This window comes from Martes martes (genome assembly GCF_963455335.1).
Source record: "Martes martes genome assembly, chromosome: 14".
Lineage (NCBI taxonomy): Eukaryota > Metazoa > Chordata > Mammalia > Carnivora > Mustelidae > Martes > Martes martes.
Genome location: NC_137902.1, coordinates 65,103,892 through 65,131,869, shown reverse-complemented (window position 1 = coordinate 65,131,869; position 27,978 = coordinate 65,103,892). Strand labels below are relative to the sequence as shown.

The 27,978-nt window shown below is 44.1% G+C and overlaps 1 protein-coding gene across 1 annotated transcript in view; it reads right to left on the bottom strand.

The window, feature by feature from the left end:
• Positions 1-11,110: 11,110 nt before the first annotated feature.
• CCDC6 (coiled-coil domain containing 6) overlaps positions 11,111-27,978 on the bottom strand; it is a 107,154-nt gene continuing 90,286 nt past the window's right edge. Inside the window, exons 6-9 of the mRNA XM_080822684.1 lie at positions 27,562-27,718; positions 24,692-24,792; positions 16,417-16,541; positions 11,111-15,367 (exon numbers count right to left, since the gene is read on the bottom strand). Of these exons, the coding sequence (XP_080678810.1) occupies positions 15,170-15,367; positions 16,417-16,541; positions 24,692-24,792; positions 27,562-27,718 (581 nt within the window). The 3' untranslated portion in view covers positions 11,111-15,169. The remainder of the gene's footprint in view (positions 15,368-16,416; positions 16,542-24,691; positions 24,793-27,561; positions 27,719-27,978) is intronic.

The following is a 27,978-nucleotide window of genomic DNA, read 5'->3' as shown; positions in this document are numbered from 1 at the left end:
AATTTATTTGTTCCCAGCATAAAGCTGCCTTTTGACTGAGCCGTCCAATCGTGGGTGTGAGCCACAAAGATGTATCCCAAATTTGATATATACCATCCTCAGTATAGCGGTAAGGAGGGTCTTGTAACTTAGGCCCATATTTGACTGGGGAGTTATGGCTTGACAGTAATCCCCTTTCCTTCCAAATAGCTCCATGGGCATGTAGTACCAGGAAGGCATATTTGGAGTCAGTGTTAATGTTTATTTTTAAGGCTTTGGCAATTGCAAAGTGCTAGTGAGCCCTGTGGCATACCTAGCTTTTCTTATTCTTTCTATGAAAAGTATTGTCATCAGTAAACCAACTGTCATTTGTTTTTTATAACAGGGGCATCTTAAATCTTGCCAAAGAGAGTAAGCAAGATCAATAACCACTGAACAGTTTCTGCTCTATAGAGAAAGAAGTACAGTGGTCAGGTTCAGGCATATGGGTAACTAGGTTTAAAGTTTGACAAGTTTTAAGTATTATTTTGGGCATATCTGTTAGTGTAGCCCAGTATTTAATAAGTTGACCTCCATTATCCATTGGCTTCTAAGACATATCTGGACCTGATGTGAAGTCATTACAGTCAGGGACTCTCCTTTTTATGAGGAGGGCTGTTCTATGCTTAGCTAAAGCATTTGTTTGCAATTGCACCTCAACAGAGGTGGCTTCTAGGATAAATATGACTAAGGGCTGAAACCATTAAGAAGCCCTTTGAGTAGGCCAGCCTTAACAATATCCTGAATACAGAGGATCACTGGCAAGTGGGAGAAAACTTGTCAAGAGATAAGGGACTCCCCCATGCATAATCCAATTTAATCAAAAAGAAAGTGGGTTCATCCATTGTCTCCATAAGTCCATAGTTAATCCTATGGAGTGCGGTATGCTGGCTTTTAGGCAATTTCATTATTCCAGCCACACACAAGGTGATAGTTAAGTTATACAATTGTTAGGGAATCAATCCCATTATCTAGTTGTTTAATCATGTGCCATGGGGTCTTGTTATTATCCCCACAGAATAAAAAAAACAAGAAGATCATCTAAATGAGCTATTGTGCAACTTTTCTGAAGTTTACCTCAAATTGTCTAGCTTAGGTAAACAAACATTTAAAAACAATCAACTTTAGGATTTAACACCCATAAAGGTGGGTTATTAAAACATAATTTTTCTCTAAAATAACCCTCATCTCCAGGGATAGCCAAATCAGGACTAAGTCATTTGAAAAACAAGTCCAGTTTTAACAAACTTGGCCTAATTATTTACATAAGCTCAGCAAGAACAGTGAGTGTGATCATAAAGATCTTTTAGAATCTGCTTTGCTGGAACTCTTATAAGGAATCTCTAGGTTGAACTTTTCGTAGACTCTCCAGGCCAGAAGCCAAGCCACATACTTGTCATCAGACATGCCTGTAATACCTGTTGATTTAGGCGAATGTCTCTTCCTGAGGTTCTGCACCTACCAAGGAGTGACATTCTTTACTCACCTGGTGAGGCTGCTGGGAACTCTGTAAGCAAGGTATCAGGCCAACAGTTCCAAGGGGCTTTACGGCTCCAGGTTTCACAAAGTCAACCTTAGTTCCTTTAAGCTGTCTGGTCATATCTGAGTCTTTTCAAATATGACATTCCAGTCAAAGCCTTGGTAAAATAACCAGTTTCCAATGCTGTCCTGTTACAAGGAGAACAGATTCTTATTGAACTTATGCAAATGACTACTTATTGAGACCTTTTGGTTTCAGAGGGTTCAGATAGAGAGAAAAGTTGAATGCTTTGATTCCTTTACAAATGAGTACTTTTACATCTCTGTAAGTTACAGATAACTTAAGAAAAAGTTTCCTTAGTCTGGAAAAGCAAACATTAGAGAACCAGCAATGTCTAAAATAAGACAAAACATTAAGAGACACAACACTATAATCTTTTAGTTCATTTAGTCCTGTTATGCCCCAATAATGGGTCCGTGATTAAAGGAGCGAGACTGATATAAAGCGAAGGTCAAGCAAAGCTTTATTTCACGCCAAGCATCAAGAATCTAACCGGGGCCGCACCTCTTACAAGAGAGGGCGACCCTTCTGTTTCACAGTCTAGCTTTTAAGGGCAAAGGCCATGCGGTCGGGCCTGGCTACGCACAGGTGACCAATGAGATTGTAACACACAGGAAACTCCACTGTGATGCTAGGTGACCAATTGAATTATAATTTACCCTAGTAGACATTTGAATCAGCCTATTACACCTTGATTAGGATTGGCGCCAGAAGGGTTCCCAAATGTAACCCAAGGTTTATCATTGGTTTAGCAGTACTTCATGAGTAACTTAGCATACCAAGGAAAAGCCTGAGTTAAAGAGATTTACAACTTAAATCTTGTCAACAATTGCTAAAACCTTAGAAGGTTTTAAAACACATGCCTAAATATAATTAGGGATGTTAAACACCTGATAAAACAAAACATAGAAACTGGGTTTTCTGGACAGGCAAAGAGAAAACCATTTACATTTTCTTAACAGCAGATCAATTAATCTAAGAAAACTTTGTCCTTTTGAACAGAGAGAATTTCAGTCTTACACCAAAGTACCTTTAAAACCCATTCATTTCAATCTTAGTCCGTCCTGACCACAGTTAAAATTCCTTTTCTGAAGACTTCCCTTCACAAACCTTTTACAACTTTCCTTTTCATTCAGGTTTTGTCCCAAGTTATTTCCTTCCAAACAACCATCTCATTTAGGACAAAATTACCCTTATTTATTTTTTTAACCTTCAAAAAAAATGCATTTCCATTCCTTAAATCTTTCTTACATATCCTCTACTTTTCCACAGAGTCGTTTTCTTTATTTTTATCAGTCTTACAGTCAGCAGAATTTTGTACTTTTAGAAATATCTTAACCTCTACTGAAGACTAAGTATTAACCAATTGTGAACTGTTACAACAGAATTCTTCAGATGGCAAATTTATCAATCAGTTAAGCACAAAACATGTTTACCAACAGATTTAAATATTCTTAGTTTCTTTGCAGTAAGAAGTCAAAAGCACAAACCTATGTTCAGTAATCAATGACTTAGCATTTTATCCTGAGTGGTTAAGAACTAGATGTCCATAATTTAATTCCATTTGTCATCCAACCAAAACTTTAAAACTTTCAGGTTACCAAAGACTTTGAAAGCTATCTCAGCAATTACCCATTGAAACTTTGAGACAGACAATTAACCATCAGTTTAGTCATTTCTTTGCTAACAAATTTAAACAAATAACACAAGCTCATTTGATCTTCAGTAAACTTCGAAGTTTCACATTTACTGCTGATAACTTAAAAGACATCTATCTTAATTAAACCAACAAACTTAACTTAGTTCCAATACTGATTTACGTTCCATCTGGGCCCACTCCACTTTGAATGTTTACCTGAGACACGAGTGGGGAGATCTGGAGTGGGGGGTGTTAGGTCCAGGGGATGATCTTCTTGCTCCTTGACAGTGAGGAGAGAAGGAGCCGTGGTGCATGATCTAGAGGCTAGTCATGCAGTCTGCACGCACATTGGTGCAGAAACAGGAGAGAGGCAGAGAAAGGATTCCCGGTTTTAGAGCTCATCAGCCCCAACAGAGGAGCAGACACCATGTTTTCTCACCAGCAGGGGGGAGGGGTTAAGCAGTCCAAGTCAGGCCAGAGAAAACAGGGAATTTCCCCGAAACAAAGGGAGTTTCGGCAGCTGCTTGGGAATATTCCTTAAGGTCTCTGTCTCGAGTTAAGACTAACCCCAGTTGGCTCCAGTTATAGCCATTAACACGGGAAATGAGTGAGGGAGAAGCCCCCACATCTATTAGGAGAAACAGAGAGAGAGAAAGTCAGAGTCCCCTTTGCTAGGGATGACCCAGCAACCTGGGTTTACTAGAAGGAGGCTTATTAACAGAATTATCATCCAATATGTCAGGAGAAGTTTACTAGCTGACTCATTCGGGCAAGCACATTCAGCAAAAGCCCCTTAGTTAGGGGTCCTGGTGCAGAGCAATGAAGGCCTAGGTATGAGCAATGAAGGTATCCTAGGTCCATTTGCCCTGTTCCCATTGAGGCCATGCAGTGTTACAGGAGCTCAGTCCTTTTCTAAGTTTTGCAATCCAAATTATTTCCAGTGGGTTAAAAGGCACCCCAAGGTAGAGTCCTTGGGAACTGAAGAAGCCTACTGAGGCCATGCTCCCAGAAAAGTAAAGAAGGTCCATTACCAAATCCCCTCTGACTCCTGGGTGGCGTCCCACACAGGGTATGTCAGAGGTTCCCGTGTGTCAAAAGCGACCAGAGGCGTCCCTCAAGATATCGCTATTGATCACCATCCTGCCTTCCCTGGGAAGGCATTCCTGCCGTTAAAGGCCCTGGAGGGTTGCCGGCGTCCCTCCTCTTCCCCATCGCATCCTAGGCTACAGATGGGTGCCTGGTGAATGGACTAGGATACTGTGCCATGCCATTGTCTGTACTGAAAACTGCATACTGTTTTGCCATTTTAACCCATGGAATTACTAGAAAAGTTTGGCAAAGGGGAAATTACCCAAATCCGTAGCTTTAAGTAGTTAGCAGAAGACACTGACAAGAAACAGTAAAGACTGAAATCCATCATGGTCTATGCGACATTCCAACACAAGTGGTCCTTGCAGCCAACTTCCCAAGGAAACGGTCCCCGGTTGCATTTTAATTCAATCGGGTACTGGTTTCGGCCGGCTCCCAGTGGAGGTCTCTCGGCCAGAAGTGGCTAGACCAGGGATGTGGAGGGGATCACATTAGATCAATCAGGAGGAAACCTCACACGGGAGTCTTAAGATTGGCAGCCGTCCTGGTGACTTAGGTGGCTGTCCCGTGCCCAAGAGAGACAACTTTATATAAGAACAGGAATAAAGAGAGGGCATCAAGTTTCTGGGTCTTATTGCCATTCCGGCTGGGGTACTAACTTACAGCCAAAAGGCAGACGCTCTCCTCCCCGTAGAGCAGCCACAGGCTAGAGGATTACAGCCTGAGCAATTGACATGCAAGTGTTCCAATAAGACCATACTCCTTGAAAAGCCCCTGAAATGAGAGTAAAGGGAGAAAAGAGAAAGTACTCACCAATTTTGCACCGAAGCTCAGAGTCCAAATGTAAAGACTCACAGTCCCTTCGTGGTCGCCAATATGATGAAGTTCTAGAACCTAGGTCAGGTTCGGTGGAGTGAGGTTCGGAGCCGACGGCTAAGAAAGAATTCTTAAGACGTCTCTGGTGCAAAAAGGTGGTTTATTAAAGCACGGGGACAGGACCCGTGGGCAGGCAGAGATGCAGCTGCCCCGGGGATGTGAGGAGTGGTTGGTTATATACACAGGAGTTAGGTAGGTGAGGACAAAGGGGGTGTTCAGAAGGGCTATCAGGGTAAAGAAGACTGTCAGGATATTGAAGTCCTTGTTACTATCCAGTCAAGGCCGCTTTCCCTCTAATGAGGCACTGACATAAAGACAATTGGGAGTCTCCTGGTGGAATGTTGCATTCCTGCTATCAAGCGTCCTTGTTAGTGAGATTTAGGTTCAGAAGCAATTTAACTTTATTTATTTATCCTTCTACCTCAGCCTCCTTCAGTTTTTATGGAGGGGAGGGTGATGTTAGGGCTTGAGGAACTGAGTTATGTGCTTCTGGAAATTGGGCTATTGATAAGGTAACTTCTTTGTTGTGAATCTCAAGGACATTTGTAAACCAAGGGAGACTCCTGCCTTGCAGGATTGTGATCTCTGCAAGTTAACTATTTGTTTCTCATTTATGGCAGTCAGGGGTGCCTGAGGAATGTCACCTATAGTACCGAGGGGAGGGGAGCGGGTGGAGAGGGGGTGCAAGGTGCCAGCTTTTGCTTTGTCCTCAGCCAGCCTCCTGCTCCCTCATCAAAATGTGCACATGGGAACAAAAAGGGAATAAAGGAGAGAACATGCCCTTGTGTTTCACTTCACCAGGATATCAGTTCACTTGCTCAGAGTCCACAGTTCACAAAGCCATAAACTTGTTTTCACCACAGAGCAACTTCTCGCCATGGTCCGCATTTTGGGCGGTGGTGAATGAAATACTGACACCTTCTTGCAAAAATTAGAATTTCCTATGTGACATCTCCAGCACTGTCCTTCTCAAAACTCCCTTCTTCCTTTTCATCCTTAAAATCTCTTGATCCCCTCCCCTCCTTTATTTTTGAAAAATGGATTATGAAAATCTTAAACATACCCAAGTAGAGGATAATCTGTCATGTAACTTGGGCAGTCAGCATAGGGCCTGTCTTGTCTTATCTACCCTCACACCCTCTTCTTCATTCTCCCCCACTAAAGTATTTTAAAGCAAACCCAAAACATCTTATCATCGCATTTGTAAGTATTTTATTTATGAACTCTCAAAGATGCAGGTCTTTTAGAAATACTGTTTTTATTTACAGATAAAAATAGGCTGAATGTATTATATGCATCAATAAGAACTCAGAGAACATAACAAAGCAAGACTGGAGATATTTAGAAACTCCTGTGAAGTCCTGAGTCAAGCAAGAGTTAGTTCACCTCACACCTGCATCTTCTGCTGCTTCAGGATTTGCCCTTTCCAGCTGTACTCTGTGACCTCTCTGGGAACCTGTCCCTCCCATGTACAAACAGCTAATAAATACTGAAAACATCGTATATCTTAATTGATTATTGTGCTTCTAAGGTTATTTACAACAACCCTGTCTCTATGGTGAAAATACAACAGAAATGATGCCCGGCAGCCTAGTGACCCCCAAGTTTGGGGACTTCACACGGAGGCCCGAAATCACATTGCTGGGGAGCATTTACACAACAAAAATTGACACGCAAGAAGAAGAAAGGCTTATAGTCTCTCGAGAGCAGAATGTTAAACACTTACCAGCACACCCCTGTCTGACTAATCTCCAGGATTCTAGACCCCCGGGGAACATCCCCAGCCCAGCTTGGGGAAAGCACGCCGTGTATTGAATTTAAAGAGAGCAAGGGGCATAGTAGTACCACGGCGAAGGGAACCCAGGAGCGCTTCAATCCTATCTATCTCCAGTTTGGGCCAACCTTCCCCGTGAGGCTCGCTGGACCGACCGACTGACCGCAGGCCCTTGGGTGCTGATGTCCCGCTTCATGTTCTGGGCTGGCCGCACGCCGGGACCTGCTGGCGGAGGCCTCTCTCCACAGCCGCTTCAGGGCTCGCCTCCCGCTGCCCGGCTCCTCGCCCTTGTCTTTCTTCTGCGCACACACAGCTCTGGCCATCTCACACCTCGTTCATTCCTCAAATACCCTATGCCAGGGGTTTGCAAACTCGGAAGCCTGCAGGGACCGCGTGGTAGCAGCTTGGGCGCCAGGCTGTGAGGAGGGCATGCTGTTCCCTGCCCTCCACCCAGGGGGCTGCTCAGCCCCTCTGCCTGCGCCCTGGAGGGAGGAGGCCCCGCCGTGACCTTATTTACCAAGAGAAATCAGGAGTCTGGGTCTTTGTAAGATAATAATTTCCCTCCTTTGAAGGTAGAAAGTACTAGAAATTTCCAGAAATTGTAACTACGTGAGGTGGATCTGCTCACCTCCCTTACCACCCCCCCCCAGCAATCATTCTACAGCATAGACGCATCACCAAATCAGTACACTGCATGTAACATGCACAGTGTGTGTTGATCGTTTCTCCATAAAGCTGGAAGAAAAGGAGGTAAATAAAACACGTTGCATTTCTCAACTCCTGGGAAAGCCACCCCCCCCCTTTTTTTGTGTGCGTATTCTGGGCTAAACCAGCCGATGGTGAGAGGTGTTGTACTCAGAGGCCACCAATGCCAGGCCCCCTAGCCTCTCAGCCCGCCTAGTTTCACCACATTCATGCGCCTTGCCAGCAACCCTCATTAAACATGAGAGGTCCCTTGTGCCTCAGGCTTTTGAGAAAGCCTCAGGCACAACCCAGAAAACTCAAATGTGGGGGTGATTCTCCCCCAGGGCACTTTTAGCCAACAGATGAAAGGAGTTGGTGAATCCGAGTCCTTGCATTCCTGCTCTCTGGTGGGACAGTTCTGAGGCACTTCTAAATGACTCCTCAGGGACACCCCACAGGGTTGAACTCCAGGCGGCCACGAGGCCAACAGGCTCACCAGCACACCGTTCAGTGGTCAACTTTGAGTTCTCATTCCCTGCCCTGGAGTCCCCCCCAAGCAAGCTTCCTGTGCGCACCCAAGTGCTTGTCTCGGTTGGCTTTCGGGGAACCCAAACCGTCCACAAGGATGGATGCTCTTACTGCGGGTTTTCGCACGTGCTGTCCCCTCGTCGTGAACACTCCTGAACCGCTCTGCAAGCATCTGTTCAAGATCAGTTCCTCTGGAAGTCGTCTCCGACCCTCCTCTCTTCGAATGCTGTGGGATCCCACTGCGCCGTTTCCCTAAGCACATCACTCCCGCACGTGCAAACTCTTACGAAGCAACAATACAAAGAACCTTAACTCTCTTTTCAGTTTTAAGGACATGTCCCTTGGAACCTACTGACCCCATCCCCATTCCTGTTTTACAGGTGAGGAAAGGGAAGCTCAGGAAACCAAACGTAGGCTGGACTTGAACTCACGGGATACCTTCCAAGGACGCCGGCTCCCTGGAACCTGAGGCTTGGTGCCTAACATCGCCGTGACTGATGGCAGGAGCTGAGGACTTGCCAGCAGCGGCTCACCAGCACCCAGGCAAAGCAAACCTCAGGGGAGGGGAGGGAGGAAGGTAGCTCAGCTAGGCTGAACTTGAATTTCAGGAGTTGCCTTTTAAAGGAATATTTAGAGAGCACAGAGATCCACAGAAGATGTAAGTCACAAGTTTTTTGTTGTTTTAAATTTCAGACATTAGTTTTTTTTGTCTCTAGATGTTCAATCTGGGTCTATTTTATATTTTATGTGTTTCTCATCATGCTCACACCTTCTTCTGCCTTCTTGAACACGTGGAGGAAGTTTTCACATCCCTGTCTACTAATTCTGTCATCCATTTCACTTCTGAGTCTGGCTTTTCCTTTTTAAGACAAAAAAAATTGGGGGGTGCCTGGGTGGCTTGGTAGGTTGGGCGTCTGCCATTAGCTTGGGTCATGGTTTCGGGGTGCTGGGATGGAGCCCTGCATGGGGTTCCCTGCTCAGCGGCGAGTCTGTTTCTTCCTCTTCCTTTGCCCCTCCCCCTGCTCTTACGTGTGCTCTCTCTCAAATAAATGGAGAAAATCTTAAAAAAAAAAAAGATGAAAAAATTTTAAGTGATTACTAAGCTCTCTTTTGGGGATAATTAGTAATCTTGAAAGTTGCACTAAATCATGCATAGGGTATCAGAAAATACAATCTTCAGAAAAAGCTCTCAATATATTTAGTTCAATAGCATTCATTGTAATATGCAATTAGGGATGATATCAGAAGTTTGAGGGTCAGGAATCAAATCTCTCATGTAATAAAAATTAGACACGAAACCTTAAAAATCATACATGAAAAATTAGACACACACTGCCTTCTTCCTCTATTTCTAGGGAATGTTACAAAGTTTGGGTCTGGCTTAGATATCAGTGACTGAATGCAACTGTATTTCCATGAGTTTTTAATTTAAATAAACATTAAAACAAAGCCCCCAGGGGCGCCTGGGTGGCTCAGTTGGTTAAAGCGTCTGCCTTTGGCCTGGGTCATGATCTCAGGGTCCTGGGATCGAACATGCTCAACTGGGAGCCTGATTCTCCCACTCTCTCTCCCTCTGCCCCTGCTTGTGCTCTCCTGCTCTTTCTCAAATAAATAAATAAAACCTTCAAAAGAAAAAAAGAGCCTGATTTACATAGAGTTTTATTTACATAAACACAAATTTCCATCAACAGTTTCGATTTTAGAGAGACTTGGTGGACACACTGCCTCTAAAAGGTATTAAAAGCAGAAAAGAAGTACCAAGTAGTGTAGACTTTACTTGTTGTTAAAACACTGTTTCAATCTTGTTTTCATCACACTCTACCTGAAATTAGAATGGCTATCCCCACTATACAGGTTAGAAAACTGAGGCTGGCCAAAGGGGCCAAGACTTGAATTCAGAGATCCTGGGCCATTACTTGGGCCACATTTTCCACTAAAACCTAGTAGCTGTCAGGAGTAGAGAGGCCTTGATCAAAAGCCAAACTAAAATCTTTCATTAACTCAGAGTGAACATGGAATCTGGCTTAAGCCAGAGTGAGGTCAAGGGTCATTCAAAGTCCATTTAATGCTTTTATACAGAAAAGGGCCTAGATTCAACATCTGCCCCCATGAGACCGTATCACAACTAGGTTCTTGAAGACTATGCTCCAAAGACGGGATCCTGCTCAGTACCATGCTCCTCCCCACCGAATGCTAGGGGCTTATGAAAGTGCAGCTGACCAACGATACAGCCCCCAAACGTGTATAACGTCTCCCCAAATACTGATTGTGTTTCTTCCCAAATGAATGCTTGTGGGATGAGTGTGTACCTTCCCGTGTGACGGGCTGCACTTGAGGCTTCCATCTCCCAGTTTCTCATTTTAGCAAGGCAGATAACCTGTCTCGCAGGGAAGGAACTGGATTTCCAGACGGACTAAGGAACCAGCTCATTTAAAGAGCTGGTACACAAATCTGGAAGTGATTCTGGAGCCGTGCTTCCTACAAAGGAGAGAGGGGAAACCACAGAGATGGGCATCAAGAGTAAGTCCACAAATAGAGTGGAGGTCAGACCCAAAGCCTAAGTATGTGTGTGCACGAGCGCGTGTACGCACATATGTGTAAACACGCACACTTGTTTATATGTAATATATTTTGGGGGAATCTCAGTTTTCATAATCTCTTAGGTTTATGGTTTTAAATTGAAATACAACACGGACTTGGAACAGTGCACAAATAATAAACATACGGCTCAGTGGCTTTTCAAAAATTCAATACATCCAGGTAACAGGCACCCTGTTTATGAAACAGAACAGTCCTAGCCCCTTCTGCTATGTTTACTTTCTAAGTCCTTAGGTTTACTCTCTAAGGCAGCCTTTAGGATTAGAATCAAAGTCAGATGTCCATCAGAAGCAACAGGGAAACAATGTTCAGTTTTTTGACCCAAGGACCAGAAAGAAAGAGATAAGTTTTAAGGCTCAAGAGGTGCATTTTAAAAAATTATCTTTATTTAGGTTTCTGATTCAGCACATGTATCAAAGACTAATCAACATAAAGAAGTAAATAAGACATTAATTGGAAGTCTTACATCTCTCTAAACTCTGACCAAGAATGTCAAGATTGCCACTATTACCAGAACTCCAACCTAGTCAAGTTGTAAACAAGCTACCATGAACATACAGTGTGCACGGAGATGCAGAGGCAAAGACATGCTAGCACTTGGCTCTCCTCTCTTCCTTGTTGATGTCTTTCCACTTGACAGTCCACTTTTGCTTTCCATGCTGAGTTCCAAATAAAGTCCGACGGCTCAGGGTTGACCTGATCCAAACCTCTTCCAGAGGAATGCATTCTTAAACTGATGTGCCTGCAACTTTGTTCTTGCCAAGATGAAGTTCAGATCAAGATGTACACTACAATCTCGATGACGGTGCAGACCAAGTCAAGAAGTGAAGTTGAGCAGTAACCCGAGTTAAGGCATGAATGCACACATACACGCACACACACGGCGCCCACGCTATCCTGAACATAGGCTTCTTCCCACCGCCTCGTGAGAGGCACCCGGGGCCTGGCCGTTAACCACGATGCCAAGCATTCTGGAAAATGCTCCCCATAGTGTCATGCTAACAGCTGTGTGTGTGTGTGTTTAAGAAAAAGGTAGAAAAGAGAAAACAAGAATCCAGAAACGAAAACCTAAAAACCCCTTAATCTTACAATGGCTCTCGAGCATGGAACTCGTGTAGCAGCGTCAATGGCTGGCTCTTTAATAAATTTGGAAATAAAAGGTTGTTTTTACTATGTATTTCTTTGGTAGTTACCACTACAAAGTTTTCAGTGTTGGTTACCTATAAGACAAGTACTAGACAGAAGATCAAGTTACATAGAAACGATTCTTCCGTACTGGTAAGATAAAAAGATTGCGCTCTCGAAGCACAAGTTACTACGCTTTTTCTTGCCTTATTGGGCTTCCTCTATAAGCAAGGCTTCGTGCAGGAGAAGTTCATGTCTACCTAACAGAGGGCGATACATAGTCTATTTTCCTACAATTGAACAGTTAACAAAAATTCACATTATCAATGATGTCTGGTCAAATCAGTTAGAAGCCAATTACCAAGGGACAGCAGCACTCGGTGCCAAAGCCACATTCTGGTCACACATTCATCCCATGGTTGTGGTCAGTATCTCAGGAGCTCAGAATTTAAAACTTCTTTCAATTAACAAGGAGCAAGTTAAATTAAATCTCCCAATACTTCCACCATCTGCCAAATTTCTAGAATTCTGCCCAGAATGCCAGCACGCTTGATGAGAGAAAGCAGTTCAGAGCCCAGAGGTGTCAGGTATTAGAGAAGTTAATTTGGTTTCATATAAAAGGCATGGTAATCTGGCAACAGAGTACTTATCCTATTAGCAGCACAGTGGTAGCCAAGGGTCTCTGTCCACAAGACAGGGAAAGGAAGCTCCTAGAAGCTCCTGGTGCGCCCACCTGCCCTCGGGCCAGCTCCGGACTGGACAGAGGCCTTCAGTGAATCACTCCAGGGCGCCCCTGGACACATGGGCCGCAGGAATGGCAGGAACCATATTCAGCCCCCACCGAGAAGCGCCCGTGGTAAGTCAGCTTCCCATGGGTGAGGGGACTCCTGCCTCCATGGGGTAGGGGTCTGAATCCGATGGGTCCCTGGCACGTGCACCGCCCGTGCGTGACGGGTGGCACCCGGGGGTCAGAAACCACTTGAGAAGGACCTGAAACAGCATAGATTCTAAAGAGTAGTGTTTGTTCTATCAATTCTGAGTCTGCAGGGAGAGGCAACTCATTTATGTCGACAAAGTGCTGTCTGAAGGAGCTGTGTTTTATTTTGAAATGAAATGATGAGTCTGGGGGAACCAGCACTCCATTTCTGCAAAGTCTGAGAGTCAAGAACCTGTTTCTAAAAGGCATTTGTCAGCAATGGTTTGCTCACGCCAAGTGCTTTTTCATTCACCATACGGCAATGTCGCGACTTTTGTGCTTTCGGGAGGTAACACTATTGGCAGGAAGTGAAGGGAAGCTTGTCACGTTTCGGACGTTCTCGGCTGCGTGCAAGCCACTATCCGACAGCACTGAATTCTATCAGCTCGCGAAAGAGTCTTGTAAACATAGACCGTACTTCTCCTATGAAAAAAACCAAGAACTGTACCATGAAGGCAAAATGGGTTTGCCTCCTCTCAGAATTCCTCGGAATGGCAATGTACCAGGAGGGGCAACGGGCTGTTGGTGAGGTCCCCGGGTCTGCCAGGACCCCGTCTGAGCAAATTAAAAACCTAAAGCCTCAATAATGAAAGGCCAAACTTCTTCCCCTTATTTGAGAACTGTACTATGATTATGTATATTACATACAGATTATAAATTAAATTTAGATCGACCAATTGGGGAGTTAGGGGTGGAAGCAGGAAGAGCTGAAAAATTCTATTGTTGCTTTTACTCTCAAGTTCTTAAAATGCTAGTCAAACACTATTTTCCGACAAGACTTGCTTCATTCTGTAATTTTTAAATATGCATTCGAAGGCAAAAACGGAAGTTTCTATACTGTACACTATCAAATATCTACAATGTCACGGTTCCTTATTTTTAGGAGTGTGTTCAATAAAGAGCTAGCTATTAGAGATGGGTGTCACAAAACATGGACTCTTAAAAATTACTGATAAATTAATTTTCAGTTCTCTGATTATATCCAACAGATACACATTCTCATCATAAAATATACATTCTCTAGTAAGTTATTTTCGTCCACAGCATATATAAATATGCAAACACAGGTGGTAAAAATCACTTTACTACCAAAGTACAAAACAGTTACTGCTGAAAAGCAAAAATAAAGATGTTGCAAGTATTAAGAAAAGAGTGACTCACAGTGTTCCACTTCCAAGTGAAACCAAATGATTTATTTGTGCTAAATGAATGGGAATGATGTATTCAGAGTATACTTGTTTGTACACCGCACTTGCTGATACTGGGCAGCACGAGCGCTCGGGCTAAGGGGCTCCTTTCCGCTCACCTCTGGTCTTTTCTGCCAAGCAATAAAAGATTCTGTGGCCATTAGGCCATGATATTCTTATAATGTTCATTTCAAATAGTACTTCCTAATAGTATTTTGCACCTTTAAAATATTTGTTCAAACTCTATTTTAGGGGAACACGAAGAATGGAAAGGAGAAAACAGCTGTTTTTGTTACAATCACGTTGCTTTCTGCAGCAGAAATCAAAGAGTGGGTTCTAATCCACCATCAAAACCACTGGTGGGCAGGACAACATTTACTGACTCTTGTTGGAGGGCCCGTCTGGGTAGGTTAACACTAAAGATAAGGAAGGAATCACACCTTAATATACACTAATTACCCATCCCACGTGTATGTGGAAAAGGTACAGCCATGTGACCCATTACTTTTAGTCTGTTTCACAAGAGACATGGATGTTGACAGATACTGAAAGTAACCTATAAAAAGTGTATCTGTAGAAAGCTCTATTAAAGAGTATATTGTCTTGGGCACTGATTCATCTAACTTTCCATTCTACACCGAAAGCTAGATTTTCAAAGGTCTGAATTGTAGTGCTGAATTATTGGTATGTTTGGTAAACACCATTATAATGGGGACGGGGAGGAGAGGTAACAGCTCAGTAATTTTCTGCAAATTCATGAAAAAAAAATATAAAAAAGATATCCCTTTTTATTTTACAAACCTAAAAGCCAGGAAAATGAAGCTCTGGGGCCAAGCAAAAATTGCACACTGCTGCTGAATTACCAAATATTGAATAGCAAATGTTCCAGCCAGGGAATGGACGTACATGTAGATTCAAGTAAAACACTGATGGAAAAAGTCGTCTGTTTAGTGTTGTAGACCCACAACACTGGCTGCGCTTCCGACAAACACTTACAACACAATTAATAGTGAAGCCTAGATAACCTCAGTGCAAATCAGTCAGATCCAAAAATGCCAGGGGAGGAAGCCTTTGGCGTTGAGTAGACGGCTCCGCTGTACGAGTCCCAACATGAGATGCGGACTAAGCACATGCATTAAGGCTGGGAGGAGGGGTGCGCCGGGTGTTGCGAAGGGGCGGGCTGCGAGGTGGCTGCCGACGACGGGGCCGCGGGCTGCATGGGGGGCGGAGGCGGAGGCGGAGGGGGCTGGACCGGGGTCTGTGTGTTGGGAGATGGAGGCGGCGTGGGCCGCTTGAATTTGTCAGGACTGTTGCTTCTCCGCGGTGAAGGCCTCTGTAGACGGGACAGAAGAGCAGGTCAGTCTGGGTCCAGCCAGCTCATTTCTAACAGTCTGATAAGCCGGAGGCGGTGAGAAAGGGGAGCGACAGAGACAAGAAACTAGCGAACTCCTTGTCTACCCCTATTGGTTTCTGAACTACTAATGAAAACTTCGACAAGGTGGAGTTTGCACCTACACCTTTGAAAAAGCCATGCAAGATTACCCCGAAACCTGCACTGACCAAACTAGTGGACTTGGCCCTTCGATGGGACAGTCCTAGAATTAAGAAAAAGCTGTCTCATCCTCCACTCTCAGCTTTTCTGTCCACTGTACGTCCCCAGGTTCCTTCCACCGCTCAGGTAAGTTGTCAACATCCTGAAAGATGCAGCTCAACCAAACGTGTCTTTTACATAAAGCCCAGCAAACCAACAAAAACCAGAACCTGGATACCTCCTGCTTTCGTAGAATAAGAGGCTTCTTTTAAGGATTCCGTTATCAGAAACACCCTCACTTCTCTCCTGTTCTCAAACCCGTTAGCTACATTTCTAACTGTTCTATTAGTCAACCTACTAACCAGCTCTAAAGAAAAAACTCCCCTGAGTGAAGTCTGAACCAAACACACTTAAGGCTCCTTCTAATTCCAGGAGAGAAAATCCTGAGTGAAACCAGAAATAAGGCTAATTTCAAGAAGAATACTGAGGATCAGTGAACTGTGAAGATGCAGACAATAAATATTTTAGACATTGTGGCAACCAGCAACGATTCGTTATGCAAAGAGCTGGCCGGGGTTTAATTAAGGCACTGGCCAGAGTTCAAATTACATTTCACAAAGCGTCATTTTTCACAGAAAGTGAAGCTGAAGTTTTGTCTCCTGGGAAGGATTTTCATTTCCACACCAGAATTTGATATCAAATTGATGGAAGTCTCTGTAATCTGAAGGTGAACTGATGGTGGGAGGGAGAAGAAAGGGCAAGGTCTAAGGGCATCACCCCTGGTCTCTTGAGGAGGAGCTGCTGCCGCCACCAACAGGTCAAATGTGGCTTCCTCCCCTCTGGATACTTACTGTGATGCCATGGGATGCTCCCATATGCTGCACATGAAGACCCGGGGAATTGTAGTAAGACATTCCAGCTCTAGTCAGTGAAGTTGGTGGCGTGAAACCAACTGTGTGACTTGCGTATGATAAACCTGAAATACAACCATGAGAAGTATGATGTCAAACTCCATTCTCTGATGTCTTCAACCATCCAGAAGACTTTAAAATGCAGAAGTTCTCAGTCACTAATAAAAATGAACACAGATAAGACTGGTGAGCTCACCAAATGGTCTCCTGAATAAAAGGGGATGTAAAAGTCAAGTCCTAGAACAGAACAGAGAGCCCAGAAATAGGTCCACACATAAACAGTCAAGTAAGGTGCCAAGAATACATAATGGGGAAAGGGTAGCGTCTTCAACAAACATTACTGAGAAAAGTGGATATCCACATGCAAAAGAATGAAACTGGACCTCCATCTTATACCCTATACAAAATCAACTCAAATGGATTAAAGACTCAAATGTAAGACCTACAACTATAAGCTCTTAGAAGAAAACACAGAGGAAAAGTTTCATGACATTGGTCTTAGCAATGATTTTTCAGATGTGACACCAAATGCACAGTCACAAAAGCAGAAAATAGACAAATGGAACTCTGTCAAACTCAAAAGCTTCCATAGCAAGGGAAATAATCGACAAAAAGATAACCCAGGGAATATGAGAAAATATTTACAAACCATACATCAGATAAGGGATTAGTATTCAAAATATATAAGGAACTCCTCCTATAGTTCAATAACAAATAAATAACCCAATTAAAAAGTGGGCAAAGGACTTGAATAGACATCTCTCCAAAGACCTACAAATAGTCAACGGGCATAAGAAAAGATGCTCAACATCATGCAACATAATCCAAAATAGCCAAGATGTATAAACCACCTAAATTGAACTCAACACCCAAAAAATCCAGTCAAGAAATGGGCAGAAGACATGAACAGACATTTTTCCAAAGAAGACATACAAATGGCCAGCAGACACATGAAAAAAAGCTCAACATCACTTGGAATCAGGGAGATAAAAATCAAAACTACAATGAGATACCACCCCACACTGGTCAGAATGGCTAAAACTGACAACTCAGGGAACAATGGACGTTGGCGAGAATATGGAGAAAGGGGAACCCTCTAACACTGTTCCTGGGAATGCAAACTGGGAATGTATTCTGGTAAACAGTATGGAGGTTCCTCAAGAAGTTAAAAATAGAGCTACACTACGACCCAGAAACCGCACTACTAGGTATTTATCCAACAGATACAAACATGGTGATTTGAAGGCGCACAGGCACCCAAATGTTCATAATACCATTATCAACAGTAGTCAAACTATGGAAAGAGCCCAGATGCCCATCAACATATGAATAGATAAAAAGATGTGGTACACACACATAATACACACACACGTGCGAATACTACTAAGCCATCAAAAAGAATGCAACAACATGGATGGAACTAGAGGGTATCATGCTAAGTGAAATCAGTCCACAAAAGACAAATACCATGATTTCATGCATATGTGGAATATGAGAAACAAAACAGATGAACATAGGGGGAAGGGAAGGAAAAATAAGATGAAAACAGAGAGGGAGACAAACCCTAAGAGACTCTAACTATAGGAAACAAACTGAGGGCTGCTGGAGCAGAGGTGAGTGGGGGGATGGGAAAACAGGGATTAAGGAGGGCACTTGAAGTAATGAGCACAGTTCTTTAAGCTGTTAAGGATACTTTTCTTTTGGCTTCCATGGCTGAAACATGCAGCCACCAAGCCTAGCTTTGTGTGTCATTTCCCAGAATTTGTCTGTGCCCTCAACATCTGAAGTCAAGAATTTATTTCATTTCTTGATTTGACTATCAAATAGTGCTTTCTATTTGGCATGTTTCCATTTCAATTGTGGATGTGGAGTTCCCATTTACAAAATGAAGGTTTGGAGTAAAGTCTAAGTCCAAGTAAGTGGCTGTGTTTGTTTTGACCACAAGCACTTCATTCAGCTGGAGGAGGAAAAAAGGTTTTATTAATACAGCTCTGATGAATACAACCCTAATTCTGTTTCTTATGAAAGTGATGAAATTTAAGAGAAAGGGTATGAAAGTGGATTCTTATCCCAAGACAGAGAAGATCATGATAATAAAAAAAGATGCAGCCTATTTTGTATTTACAAGGTTAACTACTGGTATGTGAAACATGAATCAAGAATCTTCAAAGACTCCCTACTGTCTACCTAAACTGAAGAAAAAAAAATTCTCTTCTCTGGCTATTATAAAGGCCTCTGCACTTGGCTCCAAACTATCTCTTATACTGTAAGTCAGTGGTTCTCAACACACAGTATGAAAGCCCTCACTCAGGCCCAAATCAAATGATATCAGAATCTATGGGAGCAGGGCCTCAGGGCAGCCCGTGGTAAGAACCATAGTGACCCCTACCACTCTTGATTCTGACGTCTACTTCAGTTCATACCATGCCCTTTGCCTGGGGTGGCTTCTCTGTACTTTCTCCCCTGTCAATCAGGACCTCAATCAGCCTCTGAAGAGGCAAACAGCCTAGACCCTAGAGCCGACGGCCATATTAGCTCTAGTTCTGCGACCTGGCACTGAGTGACAGTGGACTTCAGATCCATCAACTGTAAAATGAGATTACTGAAGTGGCCTCACAAGGTTGCTGTGGGGATGAAATGAGTAAATGTCACAAAATGCTCAGAGTGCCTGGGCAACGATGGCCTCATTAAGCTTCGGCTCATGAAGCTCCTTTACGGCCCATCTCAAAAGTGCTCTAAGCTGGTAGCTCTCTCTCTTCTTTGAATCTCTTCTTAAACTACTGAGATTTTTTTTTTTTTCAATTACAACTGTTCATTTTGAAACCATTCACCACTTGCATGAAACTGCAAACACACTACAGGTTCCACCAAAGAGTTCCTCCAGAAGCACGACACAGTGTCAACCCCAGGAGACTGACACAGGTCCCTGACTAGTGGCGAAGGCACAGGCTCGAGGTGGACTTCATCAGTGTTTACTGCACTGTTCCCATGTGCACGTGTGTACACAGCCCAAAGTAATCTGATTACATGGGCAGATTCGAGTAACTCTCATCACAGCCAGCCGCAAAACTGCTCCATCACCACACACAAAAAAAGAACCCCCGTGTCAGTCCTTCCATGTGTCACACCTATGCCCCAGCAATGACTGACCTGTTCCCTGTCACTATAATGTTGTCATTTGAGAATGTTCTAGAAATGAAATAGTACAGTTTATAACCCTCCATGGAGTGGATGTCCTGAAGTTTGGCTATTTCACCTTCAGCATGAAATTATTACACTTGGCTTTGCAAAGTTTCTTATAAAGATTCTCTTGTATTTTCCCTCCCAACCCCTTCCCCAGGCCCTATTGTTGATGATAAGTTCTTAGAGGCCAGACCGTATCTTAGTACTTTTTGTTTTCCCTTAAGTTCTAATCATCATGCATCTGACCCTCTGGCCCACAAACACAATACAGGATGAGAATCCAAAAATACCTGGGTTGAAAATGCCAAACCCCAAACACCAGTCCACTCACAAATCAAGGAGTATGGCTCTTCGAAGCTATTGCTACAATAAATTTCTCTCACTCTCATAGAGAAAGGCATTAACTAAAGTGAAAATGGTTAAGACTTGTTCTGCTGTCCACAAGCTCAAGGCTGCTGCAACTTTAAAAGATCGTTAATGAGAAGCAATTCATGACAAAAATTCAAGACAAAAACCACTCAGCAAAATGAAGCAAGTACAAAAGTGTATAATCTGGAATGAAACCAACTATCTAAAGGAACATTGCAGGAGGAGCGGGAAAGAAAAGGAGGCATCTGGAAACACTAAAATATCACCCCTACCTCTGGATAGGAGGATTCTGGATGACTTTATTTCTGCTTCTACCCTTCTGACTGTCCCCAAATTTTAATATCTTTTTACCAGTGGGGGGGGGGGGAAATACAGAGCCAAACTAAAGACAGATACATTTTCTTCCTTTTAAGAGTTTTTACTTTAGATTATAATTTTAAGATATTTTAGTTCTGTAAGTTACACCTAAGACCATGGTCTTTGCAAAACTTTAAAGACAGACACAATTTCCTCTTTAAATCTCCCTAATCTAGCTCCGTCCCAATGACTCCATCAGCACCGCTCTTGCAAGGTCAGTGGGGTTTCTGAGCTGCGGGCTGTGACCACCATTCTTCACTCCTCATTGTACTTGACCCTGGTGAGCCTTCGACAAAGCTGACTGTCCTCTGGGTGAAAGGTGTTGTCTTAACTTCAGTGAGATCATATTCCAATTTTCCTTCCACTTCTCGGTCTCCTTTGCCAGGTTTTCTTCCTGTACTTGACCTCCAAATACCACAGTTGCTTCGGGATCAGACAGGAGGGCTTTGCTCTGCTCCCTTTTATCTACTAGGACGAGGTGACGTCTCACCTATTTCTGTGGTTTTCTTCAAAAATAAACTTTTAACTTTAGAATAGTGTTAGGTTTACAGAAAAGTGACAAAAGTAATAGAGTTCCTGTATGGTCCACAGTCAGATTCCCTTATTATTAACATCTTATGCTAGTATAATACATTCGTCACAATTAATAAACCGAGGGGCGCCTGGGTGGCTCAGCTGGGTAAGTGTCTGCCTTCGGCTCAGGTCATGATCCAGGGTCCTGGGATCGAGTCCCGCATCGGGTTCCCTACTCAGTGGGGAGCCTGCTTCTCCCTCTGCCTGTCGCTCCCCCTGCTTGTGCTCTCTCTCTCTGACAAATAAATAAATAAAATCCTTAAAAAAAAAAAAAAAGCCCAAACAACTACTAAACCAATACTGATACGTTATTATTAACTCAGGTCCAAACTTCTCTGGATTTCCTGAAGTTTTACCTAATGTCCCTTTTTGTTCCAGGATCCCATTTGGATGCCACTTACTATTTCATCATCAGGCCCCTTAGGTACCTCTTGGCTGAGGCAGTTCGTCAATTTTTCTTGTTTCTGACGAGCTTATCACATTTGGGGTGTATCAGTCAGGTTTTCTGCAGACAGACTATCCCTCAGTTGCAATCTGTCTGACGTTTCCACATGGTTAGGCAGGGTTATGGGTTTTTTGGAAGAAGTCCACAGAGGCGAAGTGCCATTTTCATCACACTGAGGGTACGTGCTACTGACAGGGCTCCCCATTGTTGACGTGGACCCTGATGGCCTGGCTGAGGCCATGTCTGTCAACTTCCTCCATTGTAAAGTTACTCTTTTTTCCCTTTTCTACACTTCTCTTTGGAAGGAAGACCCTATGTCCTCCCACACTGACAGAATGAGGGGTTATTTCTACTTCCTTGAGAGCAGAGTATCCACGTAAGTTCTCTGGAATTCTTTCAAAGAGAAGAGATCTGTCTCTTCTCCCTTGTTTATTTATTCCATCATTTATTTATATTCATATGAACTCACGGATATTTAATTTTTGTTTGGGTTATAATCTAACATGACATCATTTCTTCTATTGCTCAGATTGTTCCAGCTTTGGCCTTTGGGAGCTCTTTTGGTTGGCACCTCTGTGCAAGACACCCGTGTCTCTCTCGCATCCCTTGATCTTGCTGTTTTCTTAGCACCGCCTTACCTTGCAACATTCCCAGATTTCCCAGGCTCATCCTGTCCCCTGCCTGCTCTGCGCCCTAGAAACAGCCATTTCTCCAAGGAGTTCCCAGTTCTCTTCACTGGAGAAGGGAATCAGAAACCAAGATCTGGGCAGTGGGTACACTCGGATGTGGCTAGTGCGGTGCAGACCTTTTTTCGAACTTCGTTTTTCCCCATCTGTGATTAAGGCACATCAAAATAGGCTAATTGGGAGCATTAGCATCAAAATATGCCAATAGGCTGCTTAAAACAACGGACAACCTGAAAGGTAACTGTTGACAAGTAACTCTCTCCCTGTGTGTAATCCACACACATTTAAGTCCACACATTATTAAGAGGAGGATCTTTGATAAGTTCTTGGAAATATATCTTTCAATTCAACTGAAGGAGAACTTAAAGTATTTCAACAACTTGATGAAATGCAAGACTGCCAATGTTAATCAGAAACGGCAAGGGAAGAAACGAGCCAAAATGATTAAAATGGAAATGAAAACTACATATATAATATATATATACACACACAACATAATTCCACTAAGAAAGTGATTAGATATTCTTAATACTGAGCACTTCTTCCAATAAAAACTGAATTGAAAAGCAAACTTGAAAATTCAGGTTTTGCTCATGTACTATGTATAGGACTACAAGGGACTAGATTAGGAGTAATTCTGCTGCCAAATAAGAGATAAAATCTACTTTGATGATATTATAGAACTTAAAATAAGACACAAATGTTCTTCTCAGTTAGGCTGGCTGAAAGAAAAAAGAAAAAAAGAATCTAGGTGTTACTTATTTCTTAGTTTAAGGAAAAGCAAACATGTCGTCCAACAGGCAAGTCCCCGATACAGGGACAGGGACAGTGAGAGTTCAAATTATGTACACAGAGTAAGATATTTTTGTAGAATACCTGTAACAATAGAAGTTAATATTCCCAACCAGGGTCTGATTTTTGCTTTTTCTCTATTCAAAGACCTCAACATTAGACTTAATGAATTGGAAAACAGATGCCTCTAAGGACCTCTTTAGGTTTAGATAAATCAAACAGAAGGCTAAATAAATTATACTGAATATGAATCAGTACCAACATCTCCATATTGCTTCTTCCTAATGCATGCCTTCCTTTACATCAATAATTCAGAAGGCCAAGAAGACCTTTATCACAGTAATGGACCCTGAGTGCTATTTGGGGGAAACTGAGGCAGCAGGGAAAGGGAGCTTTCAGAGAGATGTAAAGGCCATCAGAGAACAGGAGACACAGATGTCAGAGTATCCTTGGGGCAAGAACAAGGGGAGATGATCATGTACTGATCCAGGATACGAAGCCCTTTTGGTTTGCAAACAGCTCCTCTTTACCCTGCCCAAACTGGACAGAAGTTACCCTGCTTTGTGCTGGGCTGTCTTTTGATTTCTCCTCTTAGAAAAAAAGAGAGAAAGGTCACAGCAGCATAGCACCAGGCAGGAGCCTAACCTCGGTGTGTCTGTGGCAACGTGCACTGCCGCGGCATTTCCCCTTGGCCCCTTGAAGGCACTTTCCACAGTTCCAACAGCCCAAGTGAGAGGGTCCCCAACATGCAGCTGTTCTACTCTCCAAACCCACAGAGCCTTTCCTGCCGCCGTCCCTCCAAGCAGGCACCTCGCTTTATTCTGCTGTGAAACTCTCACACTCTCTCACACACACACACACACACACACTCTTTCTTGCCAGCTCTGTTTAAAATCTGTTTACCAGCAAGCACAAGAAACCCAGACTTGTCCCTTCAGTCACAAGATGCGACCCTTTGGCTTGCTACCGTTTCTTCTCCTCCCTCCACTCTGCTCGCCAGCCCCCGCCCCTGCTTCCTCTTTCTTCCTTGCTGGATCATTTACTTGCCCTCCTGGCCTGAAAGCCCCATGCTGTGCTGGTTCCGAGCCAGAGACCCTGGGGGGGAGGGAGCTTTCAGGGTCAGATGAAGACAAGCACGCCTTTGAGGGAAAGGCTTGAAGAGTAAAGCCAGATGCAGGAGCAAAGCCAAAAGCAAGGCCAGCTCCTTCCTGCGGGGCCTGCCTCCTAGGCCCCAGTCCTGCTCACCAGCCACCAGGAATGTCAGGGGCAGCTTGTGCTGCAAAGAACCCAAGCTTGGGAAGCAAGAACTGGCCCACCTTGCCACTTCCCGGACCTGTGACCAGAGCCACTGAACTTCTGAATCACCGCTTCCTCGGTGTTAACATGGGGAAGATGATGCCTACGTTAATTATTCTGACGGCAAAAATGAAATGATGTACGTAGAACATAATAACAGAACCCACAGGAGATGGGTTACGACCCATCTTAGACATCTGTCCAAGGCTTTTGTCAATCCACTGGAACTTAAAATCAGTCAAAGACAGTCTTTTTAAAAAGAATCTTTGGAGTTAAATTCCTTTTCAACAACAACAAAAAATTTAAAAACACCAGCTGGCACTGTAACATTTATGCCTAAAAATTTCAGGCTAAAACTCAGGCTTGATGGTGATTTGTTTTTGATGTTTCTGAAAAACACATGACTGTTCTTCCTCTGCTTACAAGATTTTTATATGCTAACAGGGAACATATTTGGGGAGGCCTATTAAATGTACCAGAGATCACTCAGAGGTAACTGAGACGGTGTACTCACCGGGTGATATAGGCCTGCTTGAACTCGGAGACGGTGTATAAGGGATCGGGCTGGACACAGTGCGAGGTCTTAATCCTTGGGCAGACATCTCGTTAAAATACCTAAGAGGAAAGGGGGGGAGTATCAGAATTGCGTGCATTTCAATAGTTCTTAAGGGAGCTCCTATGAGATAATGTTCGTGGTTCAAATCTTGAGGTCAAACCCCAGGGTATTTGGAGAGTGATACTATAAGCTAGGAGACAAGTATAAAGCAGACTCCAGGGTCACGAAGCTCCACTGCTTGGCAAGCCCCTCTCCCCAGGGGTACAGGTTAGGGAAATCTGGAATGTCCTAGCTCCAGGGGGAGGCCTACTAACAGAACTGTGTCATACGACAGAGAGGGCTGGCCTTTTCTTCATCACAGGACAGCTATGTAGAAATCTACCTCCACTGTGCCCAAGATTAGATACATCCATGTTTTGATGGCTACATTTAAATTGTTATTTGAGCCACAAACCCACTCAAGCCCTCTAAGGTTTATGTCATCAAATTAAAGCGTACAGGTAATGGGAAAAAATAAACTAATTAAAGAATTAAAAACAAATCCCAAAAATTAAAATTAAAATTAAAAATTAAAGCTTAAAGGTCACGGTATTCCCGTGAACTGGAGGTCAATCATTTACGAGGTAAGCCTGGCTTAGCGAACAGCCACACACGAGAACAGTGAAAAGACCCAGCACTCCACACCTACGGGAGTCGCACTTGGCCACGTCATGCTGGCTCAGACTTCTTCCTGGACGTGGAAGTCACACCAGACCTGAGGAGCCTCAGGCCTGATGGTCAGGAATGTCAGCCTTCACTCTGTAAATGAGCACAGAATGCTGACAAGCAGAAATCTCTGCTCGAGAGACTTCCCCATCAGGTACCCTCCACAGGCCTTGCAGCCAAAGGAAACGCCACGCCGTGCAGGCCCCGCTGTCCCGGGGAAGATCACAGCCCCGACGGTCCTCTGGCAGTTTGCAAGAACGTTAACACGGCTACTTCCATGCTGGGCCGTTTGGCTCACAGAAAACCAGGCTCCCCAACCTGCCACAAAGCCGTCAGCCAGACAGCCACCTGCCACCTCTGCCTGCCCTCTCGAACAGCCCAGCACAGTGGCCCCGGGTACTGACTCTACCCACGTCCCGCAGGCAGCGAAGACCACCTCTTGCTCTTTAAGAAATAAACACATTTTAGACAACTTAAGTCTCCAACTATTTTCTTTCTCCCCAAGGTGACATCATCATTCCTAACAGGGAGGGGAGATATCTCAGTTGGGCAGCAGTACTCTAGCTGGGATAATGTGACCTATGAAAGATAAGGCAAATCTTCTGGAGTCGATACAGGTTCTGGAAAATATCTATATACCTATCTATCTGGAAGCCTGAAGTAGCTCCAGTATTTTCACCACGGTCGGAAGATACTGCCCCTCAGAGTGCGTCCTTCAAAACCAAGTACAGGGCACTGTGTGCTGTTAATAACTGGTCTGCTCCGTGTCTTAAGGTAGTTAATAAAATAGTTATCTGGTATTCAAGCTTATTTTTAGTCAAATGGCTGTCAGAGGCCAAGGATTTCAGAGAGAAGGGAACACTGTCAGAAAGAAATCAGTGAAATTCAAGGTCAGGATAACAGTTTTACGATATAAACTTTTGAGAAAGAATCATCTTTCCAAATGAGGACGCACACAGATATTTTAAATATAACTCATTATTCTGTTTTTATAAGCTTTTTGTTACAAAAATATAGACCTTCATTATAGAAAATCTCAGGTTTTTCTTAAAATGATAATACCACTGTCTATAGCAAGTTGATCAAAAGCTTTGTTAATAACTCTCTGGAGCTATCCATGGAAAGAGAAAAGGAAGTGATTTTGATGTGTTTTGGTGTCGACAGTCAAGATGATTCATCATGGTCATTTGCAGACTCTGCTCTCAGACACTGACTGCCCAGTCCTGTTGGAGGGAACACTCAAGGAGGCTCGGTCTCACCCCTCACTCTGAAACCAACACATAAGGCTAAGGCAACCCTGATCCAGAACACAGAATTTCCCTGCAGAAATGATCTGGTTCAGAGAAAGCCCAGTTTCCCAAATGCTGGGTTTCTCTGATGATTGAATACTTTTAGTTTTTTCAAGTTGGATTTGCTGCTGATTCTAACAATCGCCTCACTCCCAAGTACGAGGGGTCTGTGGGAGTTGGGGTGGGGGGGGAAGACTGTGGATGAGACAAATGATGGGGCCATTTCCTCTAGTCAACCACAGATGACCCTCTTCCTTCAGCCCATTTCTCGGTGGGACAATGAGAGGGCTTGACACAGACTCTTGAGCAGATACAGGGGACGCACTGGTTTTAGTTTTTTAAAGTAGCTGCAACAAGGCCCAGAAGTTTCCAAGTTGTTAAGGCAAGGCCTCTGCCTTTCAGCAACCCCCACCTGCCTCCTGCTGATCCTTCAACCCAGGCGCGGTGCGTTCCCTCAGGCCGCAGAAGCCTGCTCATCCACATCTGGGGCGTAAGATGCTCCCATACTTTAAACAGACACAGGGCAGGAGGAGAGAAACCCAGCAACTAGGCAAACTCCGTCTCTCTACACGTAACCCTGCATTTCTCTCTCGACCACGTAACTGTTGGGGAAAGGCAACTTCTCGGTCTTTCTGTGTTTCCTGTGTTCCAGGAAAATGGTCCGCCTCCTCCCTTTCCCCATGCTCAGCCCCGGCTTTCACGCGCCGGTGTCTGTCACCAGCACGCAGAAGCGTGGGGGCCGCCTCCTTCCACATCTGCCCGGATGTGAAGGGAGAACCCCCGGAGCCTGCTTTGGTCTGGCTTCCTCACGAGGCCCGTAAGACACGCGCACACCTTTCGTCATCCATTTCCAGGCTGGACTCGCTCTCGGAGAGCTGCCGGCACAGGGCTTCCCTCCGCTCCATCTCTCTCTGCAGCTTCCTCTGCAGCCGCAGATTCTCCTCCCGCATGTGGCGCTCCTCCTCCAGGTACTGGGCCATTTTCTCAGAATCTGAAAGGCCAGAATTCTCCATTCAGCCATGTTTCGTGCGGTCACACTCACGCCTGAGCTAAGAACACTGCAGTCAGGCTCCCGTGCCACAAAGGATCGCGCTCCCCCTCCCACGTGCGAGGGGGTCTGGACTTAAAGTCTACCCCACGCACCCCAGTTCCCCAACGAGCTGCGTGTACAAGAAAATGGAAGAAGTGCCATTGCGCTGGGAGGTTAGGTATCTTCACGCCCACTTAGGTGTCTTCGGCGGTGAAGCGTGT